This window comes from Rousettus aegyptiacus, unplaced genomic scaffold (genome assembly GCF_014176215.1).
Source record: "Rousettus aegyptiacus isolate mRouAeg1 unplaced genomic scaffold, mRouAeg1.p scaffold_m13_p_13, whole genome shotgun sequence".
Classification (NCBI taxonomy): Eukaryota; Metazoa; Chordata; class Mammalia; order Chiroptera; family Pteropodidae; genus Rousettus; species Rousettus aegyptiacus.
In genome coordinates, this window is record NW_023416288.1 from 45,246,442 (window position 1) to 45,268,207 (window position 21,766).

At 57.7% G+C, this 21,766-nt stretch overlaps 1 protein-coding gene and 1 pseudogene across 19 annotated transcripts in view; both read right to left on the reverse strand.

Moving 5' to 3' along the window:
• Positions 1-21,766, reverse strand: part of IKZF1 (IKAROS family zinc finger 1) — a 72,779-nt gene that overhangs the window by 1,903 nt on the left and 49,110 nt on the right. For 9 of the 19 annotated variants that reach the window (XM_016147917.2, XM_016147911.2, XM_016147912.2 and 6 more), the window contains exons 4-8: positions 21,311-21,370; positions 17,023-17,283; positions 11,594-11,761; positions 9,076-9,201; positions 5,858-5,992 (exon numbers count right to left, since the gene is read on the reverse strand). The exons of 1 other annotated variant lie outside the window; for it this stretch is intronic. In XM_016147917.2, the coding sequence (XP_016003403.1) occupies positions 5,858-5,992; positions 9,076-9,201; positions 11,594-11,761; positions 17,023-17,283; positions 21,311-21,370 (750 nt within the window). Of the gene's footprint in view, positions 1-5,857; positions 5,993-9,075; positions 9,202-11,593; positions 11,762-17,022; positions 17,284-19,866; positions 21,287-21,310; positions 21,371-21,766 lie in introns of those variants that run through there. 9 more of the 19 variants (XM_016147909.2, XM_016147923.2, XM_036230523.1 and 6 more) reach the window with 9 other exon arrangements.
• LOC118610822 lies at positions 18,671-18,788 on the reverse strand (annotated as a pseudogene).

The following is a 21,766-nucleotide window of genomic DNA, read 5'->3' on the forward strand; positions in this document are numbered from 1 at the left end:
ACATGACCACACGCAGCACAGGTGCCAGAGGGCTGGCGGATACTCGGGTCCTTACTGTGGCAGTATAATCAGGCCCCGCTACACTTGGGATTAATATTTAAATGATGTATTCTCAGTATGGCATTCTAAGCAATTTGTAATTTGTCATAATTATATTTAATTAAAATATACAATTCCATGATCAGCCACGATAATGTGCAACGTATTTATTTAAAATAATATTATATGATATGTCATCCTTACAGTACTATTCCATAATAAAACTTAATCAAAATATGTGACATTGTATATGCTGTATAAAAAAATGACAGCATTCTTATCCATGACACAAAGCTGACTGGGCTGTGACAGGTGACAGTAGTGAGAAGCCTCAGGCTTCGCAGGCCCTCGCCACACCCTCCCGCCCCTGAAGTCCCACTTCCTGACCCTTGGTAGTGGCATTGGAACCCTGTGCCCCCGGGACATGTGCTGCAAAGTTGGGAGCAAACCAAGAGAGCTCCAGGGAACAAGGTGTTCACTTGTTCTTTCAAAAAATGACCGAGTGTGAAGGATGCCCCAGGACCCTGGCCGAGGCCTCCTCGGGGAGCGGCCCTCGCCGTGGCCACCCACAGCCTGACCCCACTGTTGGCAGCCCAGGAGAGCTGGAATCCGGGGCTAGCTTTGGCTTCTTGTGATTGGCTTTAGAGTAAACATTTTCATAAAGAAATAAAAGGAATTTCCGTGAAGAGCCACCTTCTCAATATATAGGTCATAAGTTCAGTAGGGGACGATGGCTTCATGAGCAAAGTCATTAATTAGCGTTGGCACACAGTGTCAGGACTATGATTTGCTCTCCTTTGAGGACAGTTGATTAATAAATCAAAGCGCGCGAGGCTATCCAGGGGCGCGTCTGGCATAGTTCCATTTTACCCCTCATTCTGTTCCTTTTCTCACTTCGACACATCTTCGTTGAGTGTCTACCATGGACCAGACAGTGGGGACAGAGAGGGCAGTGAGCAAAAATGGTCCCCAGCCTGAGCAGCATGCAGCGCACTGGGCGACAGGCATCAGAGCAGGGTCGCACGAACAGCGCGTCCCAGCCCGGGAAGCCCTGTGACGACGAGGGCTGGGACGGAGCCGCACGGGCTTCAGACGGACGACGAGGCGGCCAGCCGGTGGGGTTTGCGTCCCGCACCGGGACGGCGAGAGGAAACAGGAGAAGGAGCGGGCGCTTCGGGGGCACTGCTGGAGGCGCGGGGCGTGGAGGCCTGGCTGCGGGGCGGGCAGGGGCCAGCGGGGCCCGTGGGGAGGGGCCAGACCACGGTGACGCTGCGCCCAAAGGGAAACGGGAGCCCCTGAAGGCACGAGGGAAGGCGGGCCCTTCTCGTGGCCCAGGGAAGAACAGACCGGGGAGGCACCGAGGTGAGGGGATTATTCGCAGGCCGCCCCACAGTCCAGGGTGGCGATGGTGGCGGTGGGGGTGGTGGCAGTGGAGAGTCCCCTCCCCCCACGCTGACACCTGACATCCAAGCCTTCTGCTAGTCCTCAGCAACAGGGGGGTACACGAGCCCGCAGTCTGCAGACTTGTTAATAATCCCTTTTCAAAAAAAAAAAAGTCTGTGACATCGACAATGGCCCGGGATTATGCCCCATCGCACTGTGAAGCACCTTTGGTGATGGACATTTATCTAGCTTTGTAGTGAGTACCTATCACAGACCGCCTGGCCGCCATCCCTGTTAACCTACTGATGGTCTGTGTGGCACGTGCTTGATGGCGAAACAATGCGATCCCGGGATTACAGACAGAATTTGCCGGTGGCCAGTCCCTCCCTCTGCAGACAGGCCACAAACGATCACCCCGTTTCTCCCCAGAGTCACGGTTCTTCGGGTTCCTAAGCAACCACTGAAATCTGTTGTTTGTGAGGCTTGGTATCAACGACAAAAGGATGTAGGGGGGGAAAAACATATATTTCAGTTTACCGTGGCATATGGGAAGAACCCACAGAATTTCTCTTCCTTAATACTCTACAAAGTGAGAAAAGTAGATGCTCACAAAATTCACTTTGATAATCTGCTAAAGAAAGGAACATATTCTAATGAAATACGTATTTTAAAAAGTCAAAGACCAAGGAAAGAAATTTCTGGCATGAGCTATATGGCAAAGCTTGGCTGCTGATCTCATTTCCAAAAACTTTAAGTATGAATCAACACAATCCCCAGCATTTACCCTAATACCCTCATAGCCGTAGAGAATTAACTGTAGAGAATTAACTGAATTTTCCCCGTCTGACCAAAAAAGCTGCTGGCTAGAACCAGGTGACACCGGACAAGTGCATGGTGAGGTTGGTTCTCTTGGCAGGAGTGAAGTCCTCCACGCTCTACGCTGAGGGGAGCCTCGCCCCAAGCCCCAGCATGTCCCCTGGGGGTGGGAAGCACTCCCCAGCAGGTGCAGTGACAACTGGTGTAGGGCACTTAAGCCACTCTCAGCACGAGGGAGGGAGAGATTGCCGAGAGAATGTCTTTTAACAAAGACTGCATTCTGTCTCGCCTAACTCCCCCACCCCACCCTTGGCATTCTTTCAAGATTTAGAGAAGTCGAGAGCTCTCACAGGGGGGAAAAAAAAGCCTCAGATACAGTGGGAAGAATGTCGAAGTGTCAATCAAGATATATCAGCCCGAGTAGAATAAGCAAGATGAAAAGCAATGTCATAGTTACCGTGAAAATATTTTGTAGTGATACAAGGGGGAAAGGAAGTAAAGCGCAGGCCACTGTGCCTATCCTAGGAAAAAAGCTCGATTCGAAGAAGAGAGGAAATGTCTCATAATTGCTTTGTGACATGGACTCAGTAAAAAAAAAAAAAAAAAAAAAAAATATATATATATATATATATATATATATATATATATATATGCAGAAAGACAAAATGCTAAAACAACAGAATGAGATGGAAAAGGAGATTGCAGATTTCAGGGGGAAAAAAATGAAAAAGTATGATTACAGAACTAATACATGGATTAGGAACAGCAAATAACAGAACAGAAACAACTAAAAATGGAATTTCTGACATACAGGGAAAGCACAAGATAATAAGTGAATAAATGAAAAAAAAAAACTTGAAATGCTAACAGATGTGGAAGACAAATTATCCAACATAAGGACAACTGGTATCCCTGAATAGAAATTATAAAAGATGAAACAAAAATGCATTTATAAAGAAGAGAATTTCCCAGAAATAGGGAGGGGAGGAGGGGATTCCCAGATTAAAATGGCAGGAAAGTTTTATTCAGAATGCAAAACATCAAGACAATCCTAGTAAGGCTATGTAAGTTTCAAGAAAGAACTCTTCAGGGAGAATGTGAAAAATCTTACCATCAGTCACCATGGCAAGATCTAAGTTCACTGGGGGAAAAAGAGAGCGAGCCTACACTGCACCTACATCAAATGCTCCCCAAACAGAAAGACAGACGGCCTCGAACACAAACCAGCCCACGGAACCTCCCCCACAAGAAGCTGCTTCACGGCAACGTCCAATCAGTCGAGAGATGACTCGACATAAACAGAGGTTGTGACGCCACAAACTAACGTAATGCCGAAGGTCAACTACAATTGAAAAAATCTAAAAAAAAATAAAATTCAAAACAGAGAAAGCAGAAAAAGGACTGTATTTGAGCCCTGAACCAGTTTAAACGTAGCGTCAATGATAAATAGCTCAACTATGACGAGAATTCTGATTACAAAATAGAATGTGAAATTATGAAGCTAGACAATGTAAAGATAATAACACAGCTGAGCACTGGGAAGTGGGAAAATGTTCTTATTTTTCAAAACAATGAGTCAGTAGATACTGCTTAAATTGATATAAATGGATTAAAAATTACTTAAAGGTCTTAATGTTTTCATAATATATTTGTAATCTTAGAAAAAGCCTTTGAAAAATAGTATCTTCCTGTGAGAAAACATTTATCTAAAGATGAGCCAGTCCTCCCATTTCGTTCGGTCCTCGCTTGCCTCTTAAATCTGAGACGGGGAGAAACGCGCTGCTTTCCTTGGAAACCTCATCCATGATGTGCTAGAGTCTCCGCGGTATTTATTTCACACCTGTATCGATCCACCTGCTCATTACCCCCTCAGCTCACATGCATACGCATAGAAATAAAGAGGTATTTAGAATGAATCTCAGCTACTCTTAATATTGGTAATTTTAAAACATTCATCTTTGCATTAAAATTCTTTATATTAATCATGTGTCATTTTAATAACACAATAGGGTGGGTTTTTTTTTTTTTCCTAAAAAAGAAAAAGATAAGGTGATTATCATGGGTACTTAAAAACTGTTGTTGCCAGCATCGCCAGACGAAAAACGACGGGCAGCACTGCTCTTCAACATCGCCCCCTTTCTGATGACGTCTGTTGCCCCAGGGAGCTGCGTCTGCCTATCTCAGGGCTCCCATTTTCAAGGCGCCTGGTCGCGCCGACGGCCCTGCCACACCTGTCACACTGGGAGGAGGCCGGGCCGCCAGCACCACGCCACGGCACGGACGGGGACGGCAACACGCTCCAGGCCAGCAGGCAGCCACAGCTGGAGCAGCCCCCGTGCCCAGGTGTCCTGAACGCACACCTGGAGCGTTCTCTAGTGCACACTCCTGAGCCGGCGTGTGAGGTCCTCGCTCACTCCTACCCTCTCCTCCTCGGCCTATAGAAAGGACACTCCTGACTCCCAGGGAGAGGTAAGAGGGGCCTCAGAGGCTCACCCCTGATCAGAGAGTGACCAACCGACCCGTGAGGGGTGGCAGCCTGAAACCCCCTCAGAGTGAAGCAGGGGCATTTGGGGGCAACAAGAGCCATTAGTGTGGAAATAAGTTGCCAACCGCTGGGCCCTCAGGGGCCGCCCGGCGGGGCATGGGGCCCCCACGGGCTTCTCCCCCTCGCCTCGCCTTCACCTCACCTTTGCCTGAGCAAAGCGTTTGTTTCCCCCGACATCTACACCGCAGAACGGCACCTAAGCTGTGGTCCCAGCAGAGGTGGCTCCGGCAGAGTTTCACAGGTGGCCACACTCGGTTTAAAGTCCCCAAAGCGATCGCGGGGGGCCCATGCTCGCTGAAATGTTCTCAAGTCCTTGGTGTTAATTCATGTACAGAAAATGCCGTGAGGTGCGTGAAGAACAGAACCAGGGCGCGGAGAGGTCGCGGGACGTCGCCGAGGCGACGCCTGGCTCTGCGCTGGCCGCGGGTGGGCCCGGGCCTCGTGCGTTGCCGCGCACACTTAGTCTAGGTGTCGCTCTGCCTGTGTGCAGCGTCTGGCCTGACGGCGGCTTCTGGAGCATGTGACTGCCACCCACGGGACCACAGCTCCCAGCGGAAAGCGCGGCCTCCCTGCCTCTCCCCTCAAGGCACCCGGCACGGGTGGAGACGCGACTGTGCGGAGAGGAGTGGCAGCTGTGTCCCCGCGCTATGGGGACCTTCTCCGGGGCCAGCTGCTGTGCGACTCGCCATTGAGCCTTCGAGGTGGGGTTGGAACAGGCTCCGTGAGCACCCAAAGCTTAGGGGGGCTGCCCCGGCAGGGGGTGTCCAGGCTGGGTGGCGAGCCCCCTGCCCAGCAAGGCCCGTGCCCTCCGCTCTGTGCACACGACACGAAGTGCCCCGAAACTGCAAGGTCACCTCTGGAAAGCTACTGGGAACAAACTCGTCATTTCTCAGAGGCCTAGCGGGGAAAATTCCAAGATCTCTCAGGAACGATAAGCCACGCAATTGCTGCTTTATAACAAATGAGATGCTTTTCCCTTCTCCTGCCCTGAGCCACCGCCTGAGTCTAAAACACCCGAAAGTCGTTTTTTTTTTTTTTTTTTTTTTTAAGAAACAGCAAACGTTTAACTCTTACCAACAAATTTCTGAGGCATAGAGCTCTTACGTTTGGCGACGTTACTCGCTAGTCTGTCCAGCACGAGGGAGCGCTCGTTCCCCGCCTTGCACAGGTCTTCCGCCATGTCGCTGTGATTCGCTTCTTCTTTAATGACTAAAGCCAAAGACAGAGAGGCCAGCTGAGAAGGGATGACGGCGACGGGAGTCGCGCCCCGTGTCCGTCTGACGAGCGCGGAGCGCCCTCGGACGCCGCGCCCGGAGCGAGATTGCCTCCCGGCCCGCCGGCAGCCCGCCCAGCGGACCGAGGCTGGCCAGAGGCACCGCGGAAGACACTCACTGAGCGCGCAGAACCCCCCGAGACCCGAGGAGCAAGCGCCACCTCTGTCACCGGCAGGCGGACTGTGATTAGGCGATGGCGTCCGTTTGGCGAGTCCTCTTTGCAAACACTCTCAGTCAGCCTGACGTCGTCTGAGAAGGAGCTGCGGAGCTGGGATGCGTAAGGGGCCGGCTGCGCCCGCGCGCGGGGAGCTCAGCAGGCCCCGGCTGCGGGAGACGCCGCCGCACACCCGGTGAACCGGGGCGCGGACCCCCAGCCCGGACGCGCAGCGAGCTCTGGGGAGCCCGGCAGACGCCTGCGAGCTGCGGAGGGGGGTCCCACGTCCGTCTTTCCTTACGTCGTCTCGTTCTGTCCAGCACTGAAGAGCCAACTCTGCACCCTGCGCGGTCTCACTGTGTTCTAGTGCTTGTGGCGGGACTTTGCGTAATGTCACTCCTATCTCCCTGCAGTTCAGCCTCTGTATAAAGAGCTGAGAAGTAAGTTATCTTCCGCGTAGACAGCCAATTCCTCCCACGCTGTCTCTGGCTCGTCCGCTCAGACCCCGCCGCCACCTGCTTCCTCCTGTGCCAGGTGTGGCAGCTGACTGCCCCGGGGTCCTTGCAGAGTGCATCCTGTCCTGTGCCTGACCTGGCTGCCTGTTCCCCAAGGTGGTTCGCCTCGCGGCTCCCTGCGGCACAGCCCTAGCCATCGCTCTTCTTCCAAAAAGTTCTCGCTTTGTTTTTCCAGAGATACCTTACGATACCTGGTGCCCAAACCCGAGGGAGGTTCACGAACCAGTTTTAGCTTGAACCGCGCCTGGATCCGGGGACACGTGTGTGGCGGGCGGTGCCCCGCCCCCGGCCTTGCGCGCGCGCCTTCCTGCCTCAGGGCGGCTCGCGAGCTCTCTTCCCTGCGCGCTGCGCGGCCCTGTAAGGTCCCTGCCCGTTACTTTGTCTTCCTTGATTCACTTTATTTCCAATCGGCTATTATCACTGGTGTGTGTAATTTTTAACATTAGAAACGTGTGTTTCACATTAAATGGGCAAACGTGATACTGACTTACATGAGGGATACACGTGAAGCCCACGAAGTCCAGTCCCACTGGCCGTACTTTGGACCGATGGAGCGAACATGCTTCCCTTACGGGTCCCCTGTCCGCCGAGCAGGGCGCCAGGCCTGCCTGGGGCGGGGGATGGCCGGGGGTGGGGGACGGCCGGGGGTGGGGGACGGCCGGGGGTGGGGGGTGGCCGGGGTGGGGGGTGGCGAGGCGGGCTGGGGGTGGCGTGCAGCACCTCAGTGCCAGCCCTCGATGGTCACAGCTCCCGGCTGCTCTGCTCTCAGACACGTTTCACTCTAAGGCCTCGTGCAATTTGTGCACGTGAGGCTCACGAGAAAGCTATGTTTTCCATGAAGACATTAGGGAATTATAACAGATGACAAAATGCCTCTTACTAAATGGCACCGTGAGTCATAAAAATCGATCTTTTCTACACCCTCTATGCTAAGCCTCGTCTGTACCTAAATCCACAAGAACAGCCTGACCTAGGGCGGGGTGGGGTTTGGGAGGGGGAGGGCCTGGTGGGTGTCCCTCTGGGCCTGGCGGGCTGGTCTCTGTGTGCCCGCTTTTTATTTTAAGGGGGGACGAATCATCCTCTCATCCCTTAGTCTCCAGCCTCGTGACCTGGCCACCCCCTGGAACTGCTGCCTTTTTATTATTATTATTATTATTATTATTAACGATCATTCCTAATACTACCAGGTTTTCCCTCCTGCACTGGCCGGCGACACCGTTCCAGTCCGGAACCAGCCTCAGCGTCTGAGGGTGGAGAAACGGCCCTTCGTGGACCTCGCACAGGTGAGAGGGCGAGGCCGGGGGACAGCCACCAGCAGGTGCCGGCCGGGACAGAACACGCCTGTCAGGACCGCGGCCTCTCGCCGCCAAGACTGTCGGGACGTCCCCTGACTGTCCCCGACCTGCTCGCATCTGCCGTGAGCACCCTGAGTGAGCCAGGGTGCACGCGGGCCGCGGACATGGCACACTCCACGACAGTCACGGTTCTAAGTTTTATGTTCGTTTCACCACGATAAAAAAAATACGACAACTGAAGAAAATTGAAAATTTAAGAGGAAATCTGATGGTCTCCGGGCAGATTTCCTTTCGGAGCCGTCCACGGGCCTCACAAAGCCGAGGGGGCTTCGCAGACTCTCGGCTTCGACTTGAGCCCCCGGGCCCGTGCGGGGCTCCCAGGGTCCCACTGAGGAGCAGAGTGAGCGTCGGCTGGTCTGCTCAGCATCAGTCTGAAAAAGCCAGGGACGTGCCTTCCGCGGGCTGTCGGCCTCGCGCAAGCCGGCCTCGCCGGGCACCATCCCCACGTCGTTCCGCCGTGGAGACTGAGATCGGGGTGCATGCCGCCTGGAGCAGCGACACCCCACAAAGCAGCCGAGCGCGTGAGGAGAAGGCACCGCCTGGGCACCCTGTGGCGGTGCCACACCGGCCGACCGCCAGCCCTGCCCGTCACACTTGCTTTCCCGTTCCAGGCGGGCGCCCACGCCCACGAGTGAAAACACAGCCCGGCAGCTCTCGTCCGATCGGCTTCCCCAACAAATCGTCTTTCAAACAAGATCTCACGCCCCGATGTGGTTGCTGAACACAGAGAAGCAATCGACACTCCAGGTTTAAAAAGCAGAAACAAAAACAAAAACAAAAGAAAAAAAAAAAAAAGCAAACTCGCCCATCTTCGAGGCGTCCCCAGATCTCGAGAGGGAGGGGTTTTGAGGTAACACTCTCTTGGTGACATGACGGCTTTGGCACAGCGCGCTCCTAATGGGACGTGCGGTTTTGGGGGACAAAGCCTCCCTGGGCCCTGGCGTGGCGGGCCTGGGTGCGGGCCTCGGCGCCCGGCCGGGGCGGCTGCACTTACCTGGGTACAAGGTGCCCGGAAGGCCCATGCTTTGCAGGTAGTTGTGACAACGCTCTTTGTGTTCCTCTAGAGAACTCCGCTGTTTGTAGCTCCGGCCACAGTATCCACATTTGTGAGGCTTACCGACTGCAGAAAACACAATCGAGTTTAGGACCCCGGTGACAGCCGGCCTCACGTTGTGGGGGAACAATCGGGAGGCGGTCACGCCCAGGACGTCGGGAACGCTGCTCCGAGTCGCAAAGCCTTGGGAGCCCGCTCGGCATCACCGCCCTCACATGCATCAGGCGCCCAGGGCCTGCCTGCCTCCTGCCAACGCCCGTCGGCCCCATTTCGCCTTAATTTGTCCACTGCACTGACCACAAAATCCTCTCCCGCTTAACGCGCTGAAGTCTGCGCCTTTGCCGGGGGACCGATCCACTGCAGTGTCCTGAGCTGATGGCAGGGACGGAGCAGGGCCCTGGGGCCTGGGCGAACTGCGGCCACGCCTCTGCGGCCAGACTGCCCGCCCCGGCGCCGTGGCCCGGTCGGGCGCTGCGCCGGAGAAGTTGAGGCCTCTGAGAAACCCCTGTGGATAACTGTGCTTCAACGAAATGAGCAATTTGTTTCCAATGTGTGCTTGGGAGACGCGTCCTGGGAACTTAGGGAGACGTGGGCCCCGGATCGGCCCCCGCCAGCGTCCCCACTGCGGAGAAGCGAGTACGCCCTGTCTGCACTGTCCAACGCAGCTCGGGGTGGCGGCCACCAGCCGCCCGCCTGCGGCCACCGAGCATTTCACGTATGGCACGTGTCACCGAGGACCGAAGTTTTAATTTTGTTTCATTTCAGTTCATTAAAATAAAAATTTAAATACTGCACATGGCCAGTGGCTATTGTATTGAGCAGTGCCGTTTAATACAGCGAGCTTGGTCCTTCCTGAATTTTATTAGCGGCGTTTCAGGAAGCAGAGATTAGCACAGGTCCGCGCCACGCCTGGCTTTAGACGCTTAATCCGGTAGATAGCATTTTAAGAGATGAAATGGATAAAGAATCTCCAATTACTTCTATAAAGGAGATAAATTTCCATCCTCAGACCAGAATAATTTCTACTTTTTTTTCATACTGTTAGAGTTTATGTAGTTAAAAGTATTATATAAAGATCAATACCATCCAGATAGGAATGCTTGGTAAAATGGTTTAGCTAAAGCCTGTATTGGTTAAATCTCTTCCTTAGGGGAATAGAAGCTATGTTTTAAAAAGACTAAAACAAAACCCAAAATTCGACTTCTGGGTCATTAACCAGAGGAAGAAAAGGATCTCCACCTGTAGACAGTGTCGTGTCCCCAACATTAGGGAGATGACCTCAGAACACAGAGTGCTGCACCTTTAATCGAGTGCTGTCCTTAGAAGTTAAGAGGGTATCGATTACCCATCGACGTCCTTTGCTAGAACTTGAGTCGACGCCCATCTGTGGGGCATGGGTCTGAGTATCTGCTTTTCTGAGTGTGGAACCGACTCTAACTACGGACCTAGGAAATCCACCCACTGCAGCAGCAGAATGAACGTGCGCCTTGAAGCCAGCTCGACACTCTGGAGGAGAGGAATCTCCAGCTAAGCTCGCCAGTTTGCCCTGGGGCGTCTGGGAGGGGCAGTCTGGATGGGGGAGCTCTGTGAGGGCGGAGGGAGGGGTGGAGGGGCCAGCCATCTGTCCCCGAGCTCCACAGGGCGCCGTGGCAAACGCCCCGCGGCCGGGCACGTGTGGCATGCCACGCGCCCCACACCGTCCTCCTGCGGCCTGCAGGGTTACGGGCCACTCGGTGCCGAGCAGTGGCAGGAGGCGGACGGCCGGCCCAGCCGGAGGTGCGATGGGCTGCCGGGAGTGGGTGTCCTGAGGACCGCAGACGCCTGTGGTTGCTGTGCCCTCGTGGGGGCTCCAGACGATTCGGGGTGCGCTCACTAAAATCCGGAAGTAGCCCCAAACTGGCTTCTGCAGCTGAGGCCTTGGCCGGCTCCTGGCGTGAGAGTTACGGACAGGCCCAGCTGGGGTGGCGTGCCCTCGGGTGACAGGCGTCCGCCCAATCAGGACCGGTCGCGGCAGGCCCCGAGGAACCTCGCCTATCACCTTCGCAAAGAAACGTCCCAACGGTGGCCAGGGAAACACTCTGCGCGAGCAGTGAAGCGCGCGGCTCTGCAGTCCGCACGGGGCCGTGTGGCTGGGAGCTCTCGGGGTGCCGGCTGGATGCCCCGGGGATGTGCAGCCGGACAATCGTCTGCAGAGACCTGCTCACCTGATGCCACGGGGCGGGGACGCTCTTCCGGAACACTCCGCCCGCGGCGGCGTCTGAGTGCGGGAGGCTTCCCCGCCCCGTTTCTCTGGCCACCGGGATGCCACAGAGCGTGGGGGGGACACCGACCGCACCGCGGCCATGGCGGAGGGCTGTGCCCCGGGACCTGGCCGCCGCCAGGAAGGGGCCCGTCGCCCCCGCGCAGCACGGGGCGGGGTCCCCGCCCGCCAGCCCCGGCCTGTGCCCCGAGGACCTACCGGAGTGCGTGCGCAGGTGGCCCGTGAGGGCGTCCCTCCGGCGGCAGGCGTAGTTGCAGAGGTGGCACTTGAAGGGCTTCTCCCCCGAGTGCAGCTTGATGTGCCGCAGCAGGTTGCCCTTCTGCGTGAAGGAGGCCCCGCACTGGCCGCACTGGAAGGGCCGCTCGCCTGCGGGGAGACAGAGGCCGGTCAGGGCGGCGGGGCGGGCGGCGGGGACACCCTTCCCGCCGCGGCCGCAGGTTTGACGGGACTCGGGCTTTCACACTAAACCTGCCAGCTCCTTAACGCTTCACTGGTTGGGTCAATTTGATCTGAAAATCTAATTTTTTTCCCCTAAATCAGAATGGCACATCACAATGCAAATTCAAACTCATTTAAATAAAGTGACTGCAACATTTTGTGATGAAGAACCACTCTTCCTGACCAGCAGTTTTGGAATAAACCAATATCCAATTTTGCGTGTTGTGGCATTTGCTGGGGTTTTTAATGTGGCTTTTTTCAAAGGGTCTTTAAAATATGCCACTGAAGCAGCAAAATAAAAAGGAAACTCATTAAAAATGCATTTCAGGATCACAAGTTCATTTCAGCGTTACATTCTTATATTTAAATGAAAGGCACTTCATTATAACAGTTATAATAACTTCTTTTCATTTACATTTTCCCTGTATTTTCCCTTTCAATTTCTTCTCCATTACCTGTCTGTCCCTACGCAGGCAAATCAGGAAAGAGACGGACGGAGAGCGCATGAGGGGGAGCGGGAGGCACAGGGTGCGGAGGGAAGACAGCGAAGCCAACTGCTCGCCGTCCGGCCGACGCCGGGGGCCCGAGGCCGGTGGCCGGCGGCCGGGCGGAGCGAGGGGCCCTGGCCTGGCACGTCCCTCACGGACCCTCCAGCCTCACGCTGCCTCCTCCAGCCCCTGTCAGACAGGCGATCTCAGAGGTGCGGTCCAGCCGGCGGGAGGCCCCTCGGGGCCGGGGGGCAGTGGTGACTAGGGGCGCGTGCCGGCCGCCGCGGCGGGGGGCAGTGTGCGTGCCTGTCCCTGCGCTCCAGCCCCGGCACAGGGGGCAACAGGCAGCGGTGACAAAGACGGACGCCACGGAGCCCTCACGGGTCGTGGGAGCGAAACGAGCTCGCTGCGGGGAGGGACGCACTCGCCACGCTGACGGGAACGTGGAGGGTGCTCTTCCGAGGAGGTCATGTGACCACGGCGTCTGTGCCGAGAGGCCCGAACACACGCTTGCTGGGAATGACTCTTCCTCAGGAAAAGACGACGTGTTAAAACGTACGCCTTAGCCGTCTGCACAGTGGGTTACCGTGGCTTTGGCAGACGAGACAGCGCTCAGGAAAAGCGACCGAGCAGCAGCGTCTCCGGCCCCGCCAAAGCCCGCGTCGGTGCGAAGCGCGGGCACCCGGACTCCGTGGCCGTCGCCGGCCGTGCGTGTGAGCGGGCGGGGCCGCTGCGAAAACCGGCACCGGTGCTCGCAGCGCCATTCAAGACCGACCGGCTGCAGGGGCCGCCGCGGACCGGGACGCGTCTGCTGTTCTCCCAGACCCAGACCTGGGGGGCTCGCCGAGCAGCGGAGCGGTTTAGAGTCAAGCGGGTGGGAGGTGACGGTAAAACCAACCAACCGACCGACCAGCTAACCCTCCGAGTTTCAAGCCCACATGGAGATTACGATGGCGGGTGGCCAGGCACTCCAAGGGCGTCCCACAGAGAGAGATGGCTCAGCTGCCCATCGACAACACTTCTGGGCCTTCTCGCATACCCGGGCGTGAATGTGGGTGTCTAGCTCCAAGCAGAGTAGAGGACAAAGTGTGGGATCCCTGTGTGCAGGGGGACCCGTGGGGTGACACGGAGCGTGCCTCCGGCCACGCCTCTCGCAATGCCAGGCTCGACCCTCAGGCCAGGCGGGACACCAAGAAAATGCTAACGGTGAGCCTGAAGGAAGGGGACTCCGGGTGGCAGTGCGTGGGGGCCGCCGTGCCGCCCCTGCGGCCTGAGGGCTGGCGGGGACCCTGGCAGGGGCCCGCGCTGAGCTGGCGCGTCTCCGGGAGCAGCGAGGCAGCGCACAGGAAGGCCGGACGCTTCGGGCCGCGTCCCCTTCTTGGAACAGGGCAGGAAGGAGAGAAAGGCGGCCGTCTCTTCAAGAGTGAAACCGGTCTTCTCGTTGGAGTCGCTGGTCCCCGCGTGTCCTGCTGCGTTGGGCGTCTGGCGCCTGCTCCCCAGGAACCTACTCGCGTCTGACTGTCGGAGCTGACGTGACTACGGAACACCGGGCATGGGACGGGGAGGACAGTGTCCCCCAAAGTGACGTCACGGAGCAGTCCTCTCCGAAGGTGCTACCGGGGAAGGGGCCAGGCCCCGTAGCGGGTCGCACGCGTCGGTCCTGTGGCCGGCATCCGTCGCTGGCCACCCGAAGTGTCACAGCTCGCTATCGTAGCTGCGTCCAACCAGGTTTCTCCAAGGTCGGTCCCTGTCCTTTAGCTGGGATGAGGACTATAATATCATTAACTGGAAAGTAAGTGTTTAATCCCAGTGACGCCATAGACCCGCCATTTCAGGGGCTCTGCTGGAAGGTCTGAGCCCCGCTTAGAGACTTAGCCGGTGGAAAAGGAAGTCTTCGCGGGCGCCCGCGTGCTCTAAATGCCTGCGGGAGCATCGGAGCGGGCAGGTCGAAAACACGCGCCTCTCTGAGGCGCGGGACCGAGTCGGGCCGCCTGGGCCGAGGCTCGGCGCGGCGCTGCGGGTCCACGCTGCGTCAGCCCGCAGGGGCGACAGTGGGCGCAGGCCTGCGCAGGGGACCCACGGCTCGGACACCTTCCTCGACCTCGACTGTCAGAAACGCCGTCGTGCAGGACGACGCTGCACGGCACGTGCCCTGCCCCTCCCCGCCGCCCTGCCTCTGAGGCTCACGGGAACCCGGACGGGCCGGCAGGAAAGTGTCAGCCCTACCCTCGCATTAAAAAATAAAAAATAAGTAAAATTAAAAAGGCAGGTAAAGCTGTGCAACAAAACGAGGGCAATGACGTGGCGGCCTCTGCAAACCGTGCGGACGCGGCAGCGGAGGCCCCGTCACCACGTCACCGCGGGGGCGGTGCGGGCCGAGGGCGCGGGGGTGGGGCACGTCATCACGTCATCACGTCACTGCAGGGGCAGCGCGGGCCGAGGGCGGGGCCGGCGTACCTGCGTGGGACACGTCATCACGTCACTGCGGGGGCGGGGCGGGGCCGGCGTGGCTGAGAGGGGCACGTCAGCCCTGGCCCGGCGGCCGCGCGGCGTGGTGACGGCCCGCCGGGCGCCGACACGTGCGTGCCGGGCGTCGCCAGCGCCCCTGGGGGCCGCGTGGCCGTCCGCGTGGTCGCAGGACCCGCTGAGGGAGAGGAGCGCTGCTCTAGAAATGCTCCGCACGCAGAGACCTCGGGGCGCGGCGGGCTCCCCGAACCTCCCCGGCCGACGCCACTCTGCGTCGACCTGCGGCCCTCCCCGCCCGCCGCGTGCGGGCGCAAACGCGTCGTGCAGACAGACCGCGGGGTCCGAGGTCCAGCTTTGTTTTGTTTGTTTTGTTTTTTTTGAATAAGAGTCAAGGCAGCAGCCACAGGTCTGTCCCCATCTCTGGACTGTCTGGCTGTCACGGAGGAGCCGGCACGCAGCGGCCCCTCGCGGGGAGGAGCCGGCAGCGACGGCCGGGGCGACTCCGTGTCTGTCCTTGGCAGGCTTGTCCACTAAACGCAGTTATTTTCATCCGGGCAGGCAGTCATTACGTTGTGGCAACTCCGGATGCCAGAATTTGATTCATTGATCGAATATTGATTTATTCGAGAGCGTTTCCGCCGCCTCGCCAGGCTTTTCGGGATCAGCAGGAAAGCGGCTCATTGGCGAGGGCGCGTCCCCCCGTCAGGGACCCCGAGCGCCTCCCGGGGTGTGCTGCCGAGTGTCTGTCACAGCGTGACCTGCCTCCGCGTTAATTTCCACCTCATTACGAGCGGGCGCCTGCGTTACTCACAGCCGCGTGTGGCGGGTCTATTTCACCGGATAATTTGAGGATTAAAGGAGCCTATTAGGAAAAGCAAATTTTTGCTTAATCTCAGAAGTCAAATTTTTATTGAAAATGAAGGCTGACTGAGAAGGAGCATATTTCACGGTGTTCTCGATGAATCACAAACGGAAGACGGAGTTGCAGAGACGGCCCCGGGGCGGGCCGAATACTTGCGCCTGCGGGACCGGCCCCTCCGGACTGCGCGGCCGTTGTGCGCCGTGAATTTTCAGAATCCCCGCGTCACGGCCGGTGGCCCTGGGTCGGCTCGACCCCACCTCAGACTGACCCCCTGAGACGCGCGGTCGCTGTGTGTACAGCACGCTCTCCATCTGCGTGGGGCGTTCTCCCTCCGGGGGGCCGCGGGGGCAGGCGCTGGTGACCATGGCCTGCCGAAGCCACCCCCTGGGTGGCGATGCCTCAGGGCGTCCACGGTTTCTGTTCGGAGGGTCAGGGGCCACTAGCGCTAATGAGCGTGTCGTGCTCCGCCCGCATTTCCGGCAGGACGGTTTCCACGCGCACGGGGAACCACCCCTCAGTCACGCTGCACCTTGCAGCGGCTCTGGCGGCGTCAGTGGTGTCGGGACGGTTCGGGCGGGAAAGCGTGTGACCCGTCAGTCCCCAGGACCTGGTCTGGGGCACAGAGGGGGGGCAGACCTGTGGCACGACCCTCGCCGTCCCCACGTGACTGCATCGCGGGAGCGCGGGCGCACCCAGCTGGCTCGACGCTGTGGCCCTGCCTTCGTTTGGGGGCCCCGGACACTACGCTCTCCCACCCTCCCAAAGCCTCTGACAGAGAGAGGTCTGCCTCTTAAGTTCTTTGCCAGTTTTGAGATGACAACTAGGGGCCATCCTACGGACTCGTTCAGAGCATCATCTGGAGGGCGAGCGCCCGGGGACCGACTGACCTGCACACTTTCCGAGGACAGCCTCTGAGGCTCGTCCCTCGTTCACCCCCGCTTCTGAGGATCAAGCCCTGCTGGTCTGAACATGCAAAAAAAAATGCATTTTGCTCAGGGTTTCTCGGAGGACAGTCCGAGCCTGCGTTTCAGGGTATTGACTCACTTTGTTTTGCCTTGTTTCCTTGGCGGGGGGGCACCTGGCACGTGCTGCCTGGCAGCGTGGGGGCGGCAGAGGACACACACCGTGGCCGCACGTGTGAGGCTGCTGCTTCCTCTCTGTTCGTGGCTTAGCGCACCGGCGGGACCGCTGCACGCTCGGACACCCTCCCCACGTCACTGGGACAAGGACGCTGTGCCCTGCTGGGACTCGCGGCTGCTGCAGCTCGGCCGTCCTGCCGACATGCCCTCGGGACACCAGCTAGGACAGGAGGGGCCCCGCCTGCCGTGCCCGCCGGCCGCTTCGGGGCGGCTGGCGGAGGGACCAGGCCTTACCAGTATGGCTTCTCTTGTGGACCATGAGCACATTGGGGCCGATGCAAATTATCCCACAGACATCACACTTTAGTTTGCCGTTAGGAAGTCGGATGCCTCCAGCTCCTGACAAGGCTCTGCTGCCTTGGCCACTGTGGGGACCCTTCATTTTCTCTCCCGAGGCATCGAGCACGCGCAAGTCCTCGGCACATGCTTCCCCATTCATTTCACAGGCACGCCCATTCTCTTCGTCACTCTGAGCCTCAACTTTAACATTACTGGCTGAAAGACACAATACAGGGGGCCACTCAGTGTCATCACAGAAACAAAACGAAGCAGCGCAAGGGGCAAAAAGACGACCACGGAGGAGCGGCAGTGCCGGGGCAGCGGCCCCCGCGGGTCAGCGGCCCCCATGGGGACAGCGGCCCCGAGCCGTGGTCATGCCGGCTCGCGGGGGCCGTGAGGGCCTCCGACAGGGAACTTGGCTTTGGGGCCCTCCTGCCTGCCCCCTCCGCAGGTCTGGGTGGCAGTGTCTGAGAAAGCGTGAGGAAGCCGTTCCTAAAACCTCACCTTGTATGGGGCCCTCGCTCGGAGCAGGTTAAGGTCACCAGGGGCTCAGTGACAGCCTCGCGGCACCCCTGGGGTCAGGGGAGGCCACCCCACACCCTCTCCACCCGACGGGCCCCTCACAGCCGAAGGTGAGCACCGATCACGTCACCCAAGCCCTGGGGCCATGGCCTTGTCTGGCAGAATCTCCCGTGAGCGGCCGTCAGGCCCGAGAGACTTCTGCCCATCACGCTGCCCAGCCTGGCTTCGAGCATTAACTAACAAGCTCGGGGACAAAACTCAGCGGGTCATGCTCAGGTTTCTGGCCGCAGATTCCTGAAAGGTTCGGAATCTTTGGGCCTTCTTTGGGCCTGGGCCCCTCTAACCCCTTTTCATTTTGTGGTGGCCGTGAATGCTGAAATGAAGCCAGGACTTTGTAGATTTCTCCCGATGGCTGAAGGGCTGGTGACGTGAGGGGCAGACCAGCTTCTCGGAGAAGACGCACATGGGGCGAGGGGCCGGGACCACCGGCCATGGTGACCGCCACCCGCCACGTCACCCGCCCCTTTAAGTCACACTCAAGGTGATTATGTGTGTCATCCACACGTTTCCTTGTTCGCAGCCCTGGGGAACGCGAACCGACGGCGGTGGGGGTCCACGGGTGGGGGTCCCCCCGACCCGTGACCGGAGGGGCCCCGGAAGTGCAGGAGCTCCCCCACCGGATCCCGGCCCCACCCCAAGAGAACCCAGGAGCGGGGGGCTCGACGGGGCTTCCCACAGGGTCCCGGAGCCTGGGGCTCAGAGTCTCTTCGACCTGTGTCGTTTCCACGAAACGGTTCTCCCTCCTCGAATGCAGGGGTCAGGCTCACAGCTGCTTTGCAACTCCACGTCCGCCTCCACTTAGAGGTGCCTCAACCTCAGGGAGGCGCCAACCCACGCTGATTAAATGTGGAGCGTGTCTGGCTGAGACCGGAGTGTGTCCTCGCCCCGGACCCCGCTCGGGGGTCCTGCACCCCCTCCACTGGCAGGGGCCCAATTTATTGTTATTTTTTGAGGTGAGGCAACCCTTGGTTGCCCTCACAGTTTACAAGGACCTTGTCCGCTTACAATCCCTTATTTTTTACACCTACAGCACCTGGTCTTCCTAGTGGTCTCCCATCTGAGTACTAACCAGGCCCGACCCTGCTTAGCTTCTGAGATCAGACGGGATCCGGCGTGTTCAGGGTGGCGTGGCCATAGACCTGGTTTTATTACTTAGTCAGCAAGGCTCACGTCGAGAGTGCATATCTTCAACCCAGAGTCGAAACTACTTTCCCTCTCAGGGGCCGCTTAAAATGAGGACAAAATAAAACACGTTCGTTGCGTATTTTAGAGGCCACCGCAGTCCTAAGGGGGCCCCCGGGCCCCTGAGCATAGGTGGGCGTGCGCATGCAGGCAAAGCTGGAGGATGCGGAGGCAGCGGGCCTGCGCCCAGCGGCTGCTGAGCCTCGTGGGCGTCACGAACGAGCGCACGTCCTAACGCAGAGGACCGGGACAGCGCGCAGGGCGGCCCCCGCCCACAGGCCGGCCACGCTGCCTCTTCGCTCTCTTCCCCCTTTCAGAATGTGGGTCTGCTTTTCCTGGTCAGGTGCGTGTTTGCTAGTCAGGCTGCCTTTTTCCATAGAAAAGATATTCTGAAATTGCCAATGTAGTATCAGCTTAGGCTGTGAAAGTTTAAAATGCTCAATATTTTAAATAAAAAAAATTGAAGAAAGAAATCTTCCTGCAATACTGGCGAATAGCCAGTAAAAATCAAAAGGAATAAATATACTTAAGTTATATCTTGAATGAGGGACAGTTCAATGAAAATTTGAGATGAAGAGGCGATACGTCGGTGTTTTCTTCCTCGAAAGAGGTTTATGAACACTTTTAAGCATTTTAAAGGTGACTAAAAGCATCTGTCATGACTCATGTCATTTTAAACGTAGGGGTTTTTCTTTCTGTCAAGATGTGTGCCTGGGAATATTTTTACCTTATTCGATGTTTTAGGCCTTTAAATGGAATTCAGTCAAGAAGAGGGAAAAGAGGAAGTGCAGAAAGAGAACCAGCTACATTGCCTCAGGCAACGAGGGACGGCAATCTGGGCGAGAAGGTAGACAGGGTCACATGACTCAAGTTTGCAATTCTTCAGAGGGGACAGTGGTGCGGGGTGAGGAGGAGATTCCCCTCCGCCGCCACTAGGTGGGGATGGTGGCCCAGGACAGCTGGGTTGCTGTTTGGTGGGGACGCCGGCCTGGGGGACAGCCACTTGTACCTAGGGGACAGCTACAACTTGGGTACCTGGGGGAGAGGGAGGAGAGGTAGCAACGCCTCGTGAGCCCGTGTGTGCAAGCGCGCAGACGGCCAGGGCATCAGACGCAGCCTCCGTCCCGTGACCACTCCAGCCTCACACCTCCTCACACGTGGACAGCTATCAGGCACCAAAGTCTTCGCCACGGATCTGCTTCCACACCGGCGCACGCGTGAGCTAAACTTCCCCGGGTTTAACAGAAGCACGTCCTAGGCTGTGTCCGCTGACTGAGGCGCACCTGACTGAGGTACACCCGACTCTGCGACATTTCAACACTGCGACGGTTCGCCTCCGAGTTACGACTCGTCCTCGGCCCTAGTGCCTTAGTGCTTTATGAACTCGTGTAAGCACATGTACACACACACACACAGATGAACATTTACGTCGACACATGCGTATGCACAGGAGTACACACTGAGCTGGTGTTTGACAGCTGGTGACAGGAAGATTAGTGAGAGAAAGGTCGCCATGACAGTATGCACTGGACCGTCCAGCGTGGGAGGAAAGAGTCTCCTAGGATTGACACTGCTGACCGCTTTAGAGCCCAGAGTTTCCGATGACCAGGACAGGCGGAGCTTCGCCTGTTCCCGACAGCATCTAGGCCGGAGCCTGCCGCAGCATCCGCGAGTGTGACCTGTGCCCTGACGCAGTGTGACAGTGCAAGACAGCTCGCTGAGGCGGGCCCCGTGGGCTTCTGTCCCACGGAGACACCAGCCTGCGTCGCTTTGAATACTCCACTGTCTACACATTGCTAACGAGTAGCCTCCATGCCTCAAAACGCGCCTTCGAGGCTGTGGCCCAAATATATTGCTCATCTACCATCGCTCGAAGCCTGAAAGAGAAGAGCGAAATGAGACGTGCTTTCGGCTCCGCAGCCCCGACGGGCTCCAGTCGGAAGCGCGTTGGCGCAGCCTGCCGCGCCCCGCAAACCCACGGCCTGAGACCCCGGGACTCGTCTGGGCTCTGAAATGAACACTTTAGAGCAGCAGGGGGGAAGCGTGCGGCTTTCTCCTGCCCTACAAAACTGGACATGTCGCCTTGAAAACGTGCCGAGCTGTTTAACAGCGACAGAAACTGTGGCCATTTCATCGTCTACTCAGTAAAAAGGGGACGACTGCACATTGGGAACAGGACTGGTCAGCAGGCAAGCGGGGTGGCGCCCCGTCCACGTCGCGTCTGCCCGCACCGCCGCTCCGGGGCCCCGCGGAGGCCGTGCGCTCTGCCGCACCTCTGCCGACGGTCCGGAGAGTCGCAGGGCACTCTAAGTGGCGCCCCCGACGGCAGCTGTTCGAGGAGCAGAGTGGTCAGTGTTTATCTCATTCTGTCGCGTGTGGAGGGAGGTGGACGCGCATGCACTAGCAACGTTCACACCACGGAAACCATGCACGGCACAAACACACATCGCCACGTTTTAGAAGCAAAGCGTATACTTACGAGAGAAAGAGCTGGGAATGATTGCATGAAAATCCCTAAAGCCATCGGCCCCATATGCCACTGCAATAAAGAAGCAAAAAGAGAGAAAGCTGGATTGTGACATCGATTGAGAGACACAGGCAGAGCTTCCGAGAAAGGATTAATTTTTAAAAAGAGCGTATTACTGCTCGAAACCGTCATTTGGCTACTGATCTGCTACTGTGAGCCCTCGAAGTGACAACCGAAAAGGTGACGCGGTGAGAACGCAGAGCCAGCGGCCGGGGCGCACAGAGCGTGGGAGCCGCCGCTGGTGCGCCAGACCCTTCTAGAAGGACGAGAAGCGTCCAGCAGAACCGGCTCAGCCCGTTCTTAGAAAGTGTTCACAGGAAATGAGAAAACGTCCGCGCAACGCCGCGGCGGGGGAGATCCGTGCTTTCCCCGACGAGAGCCACCAGGCTCCTGTGGGCATCGCAGGTC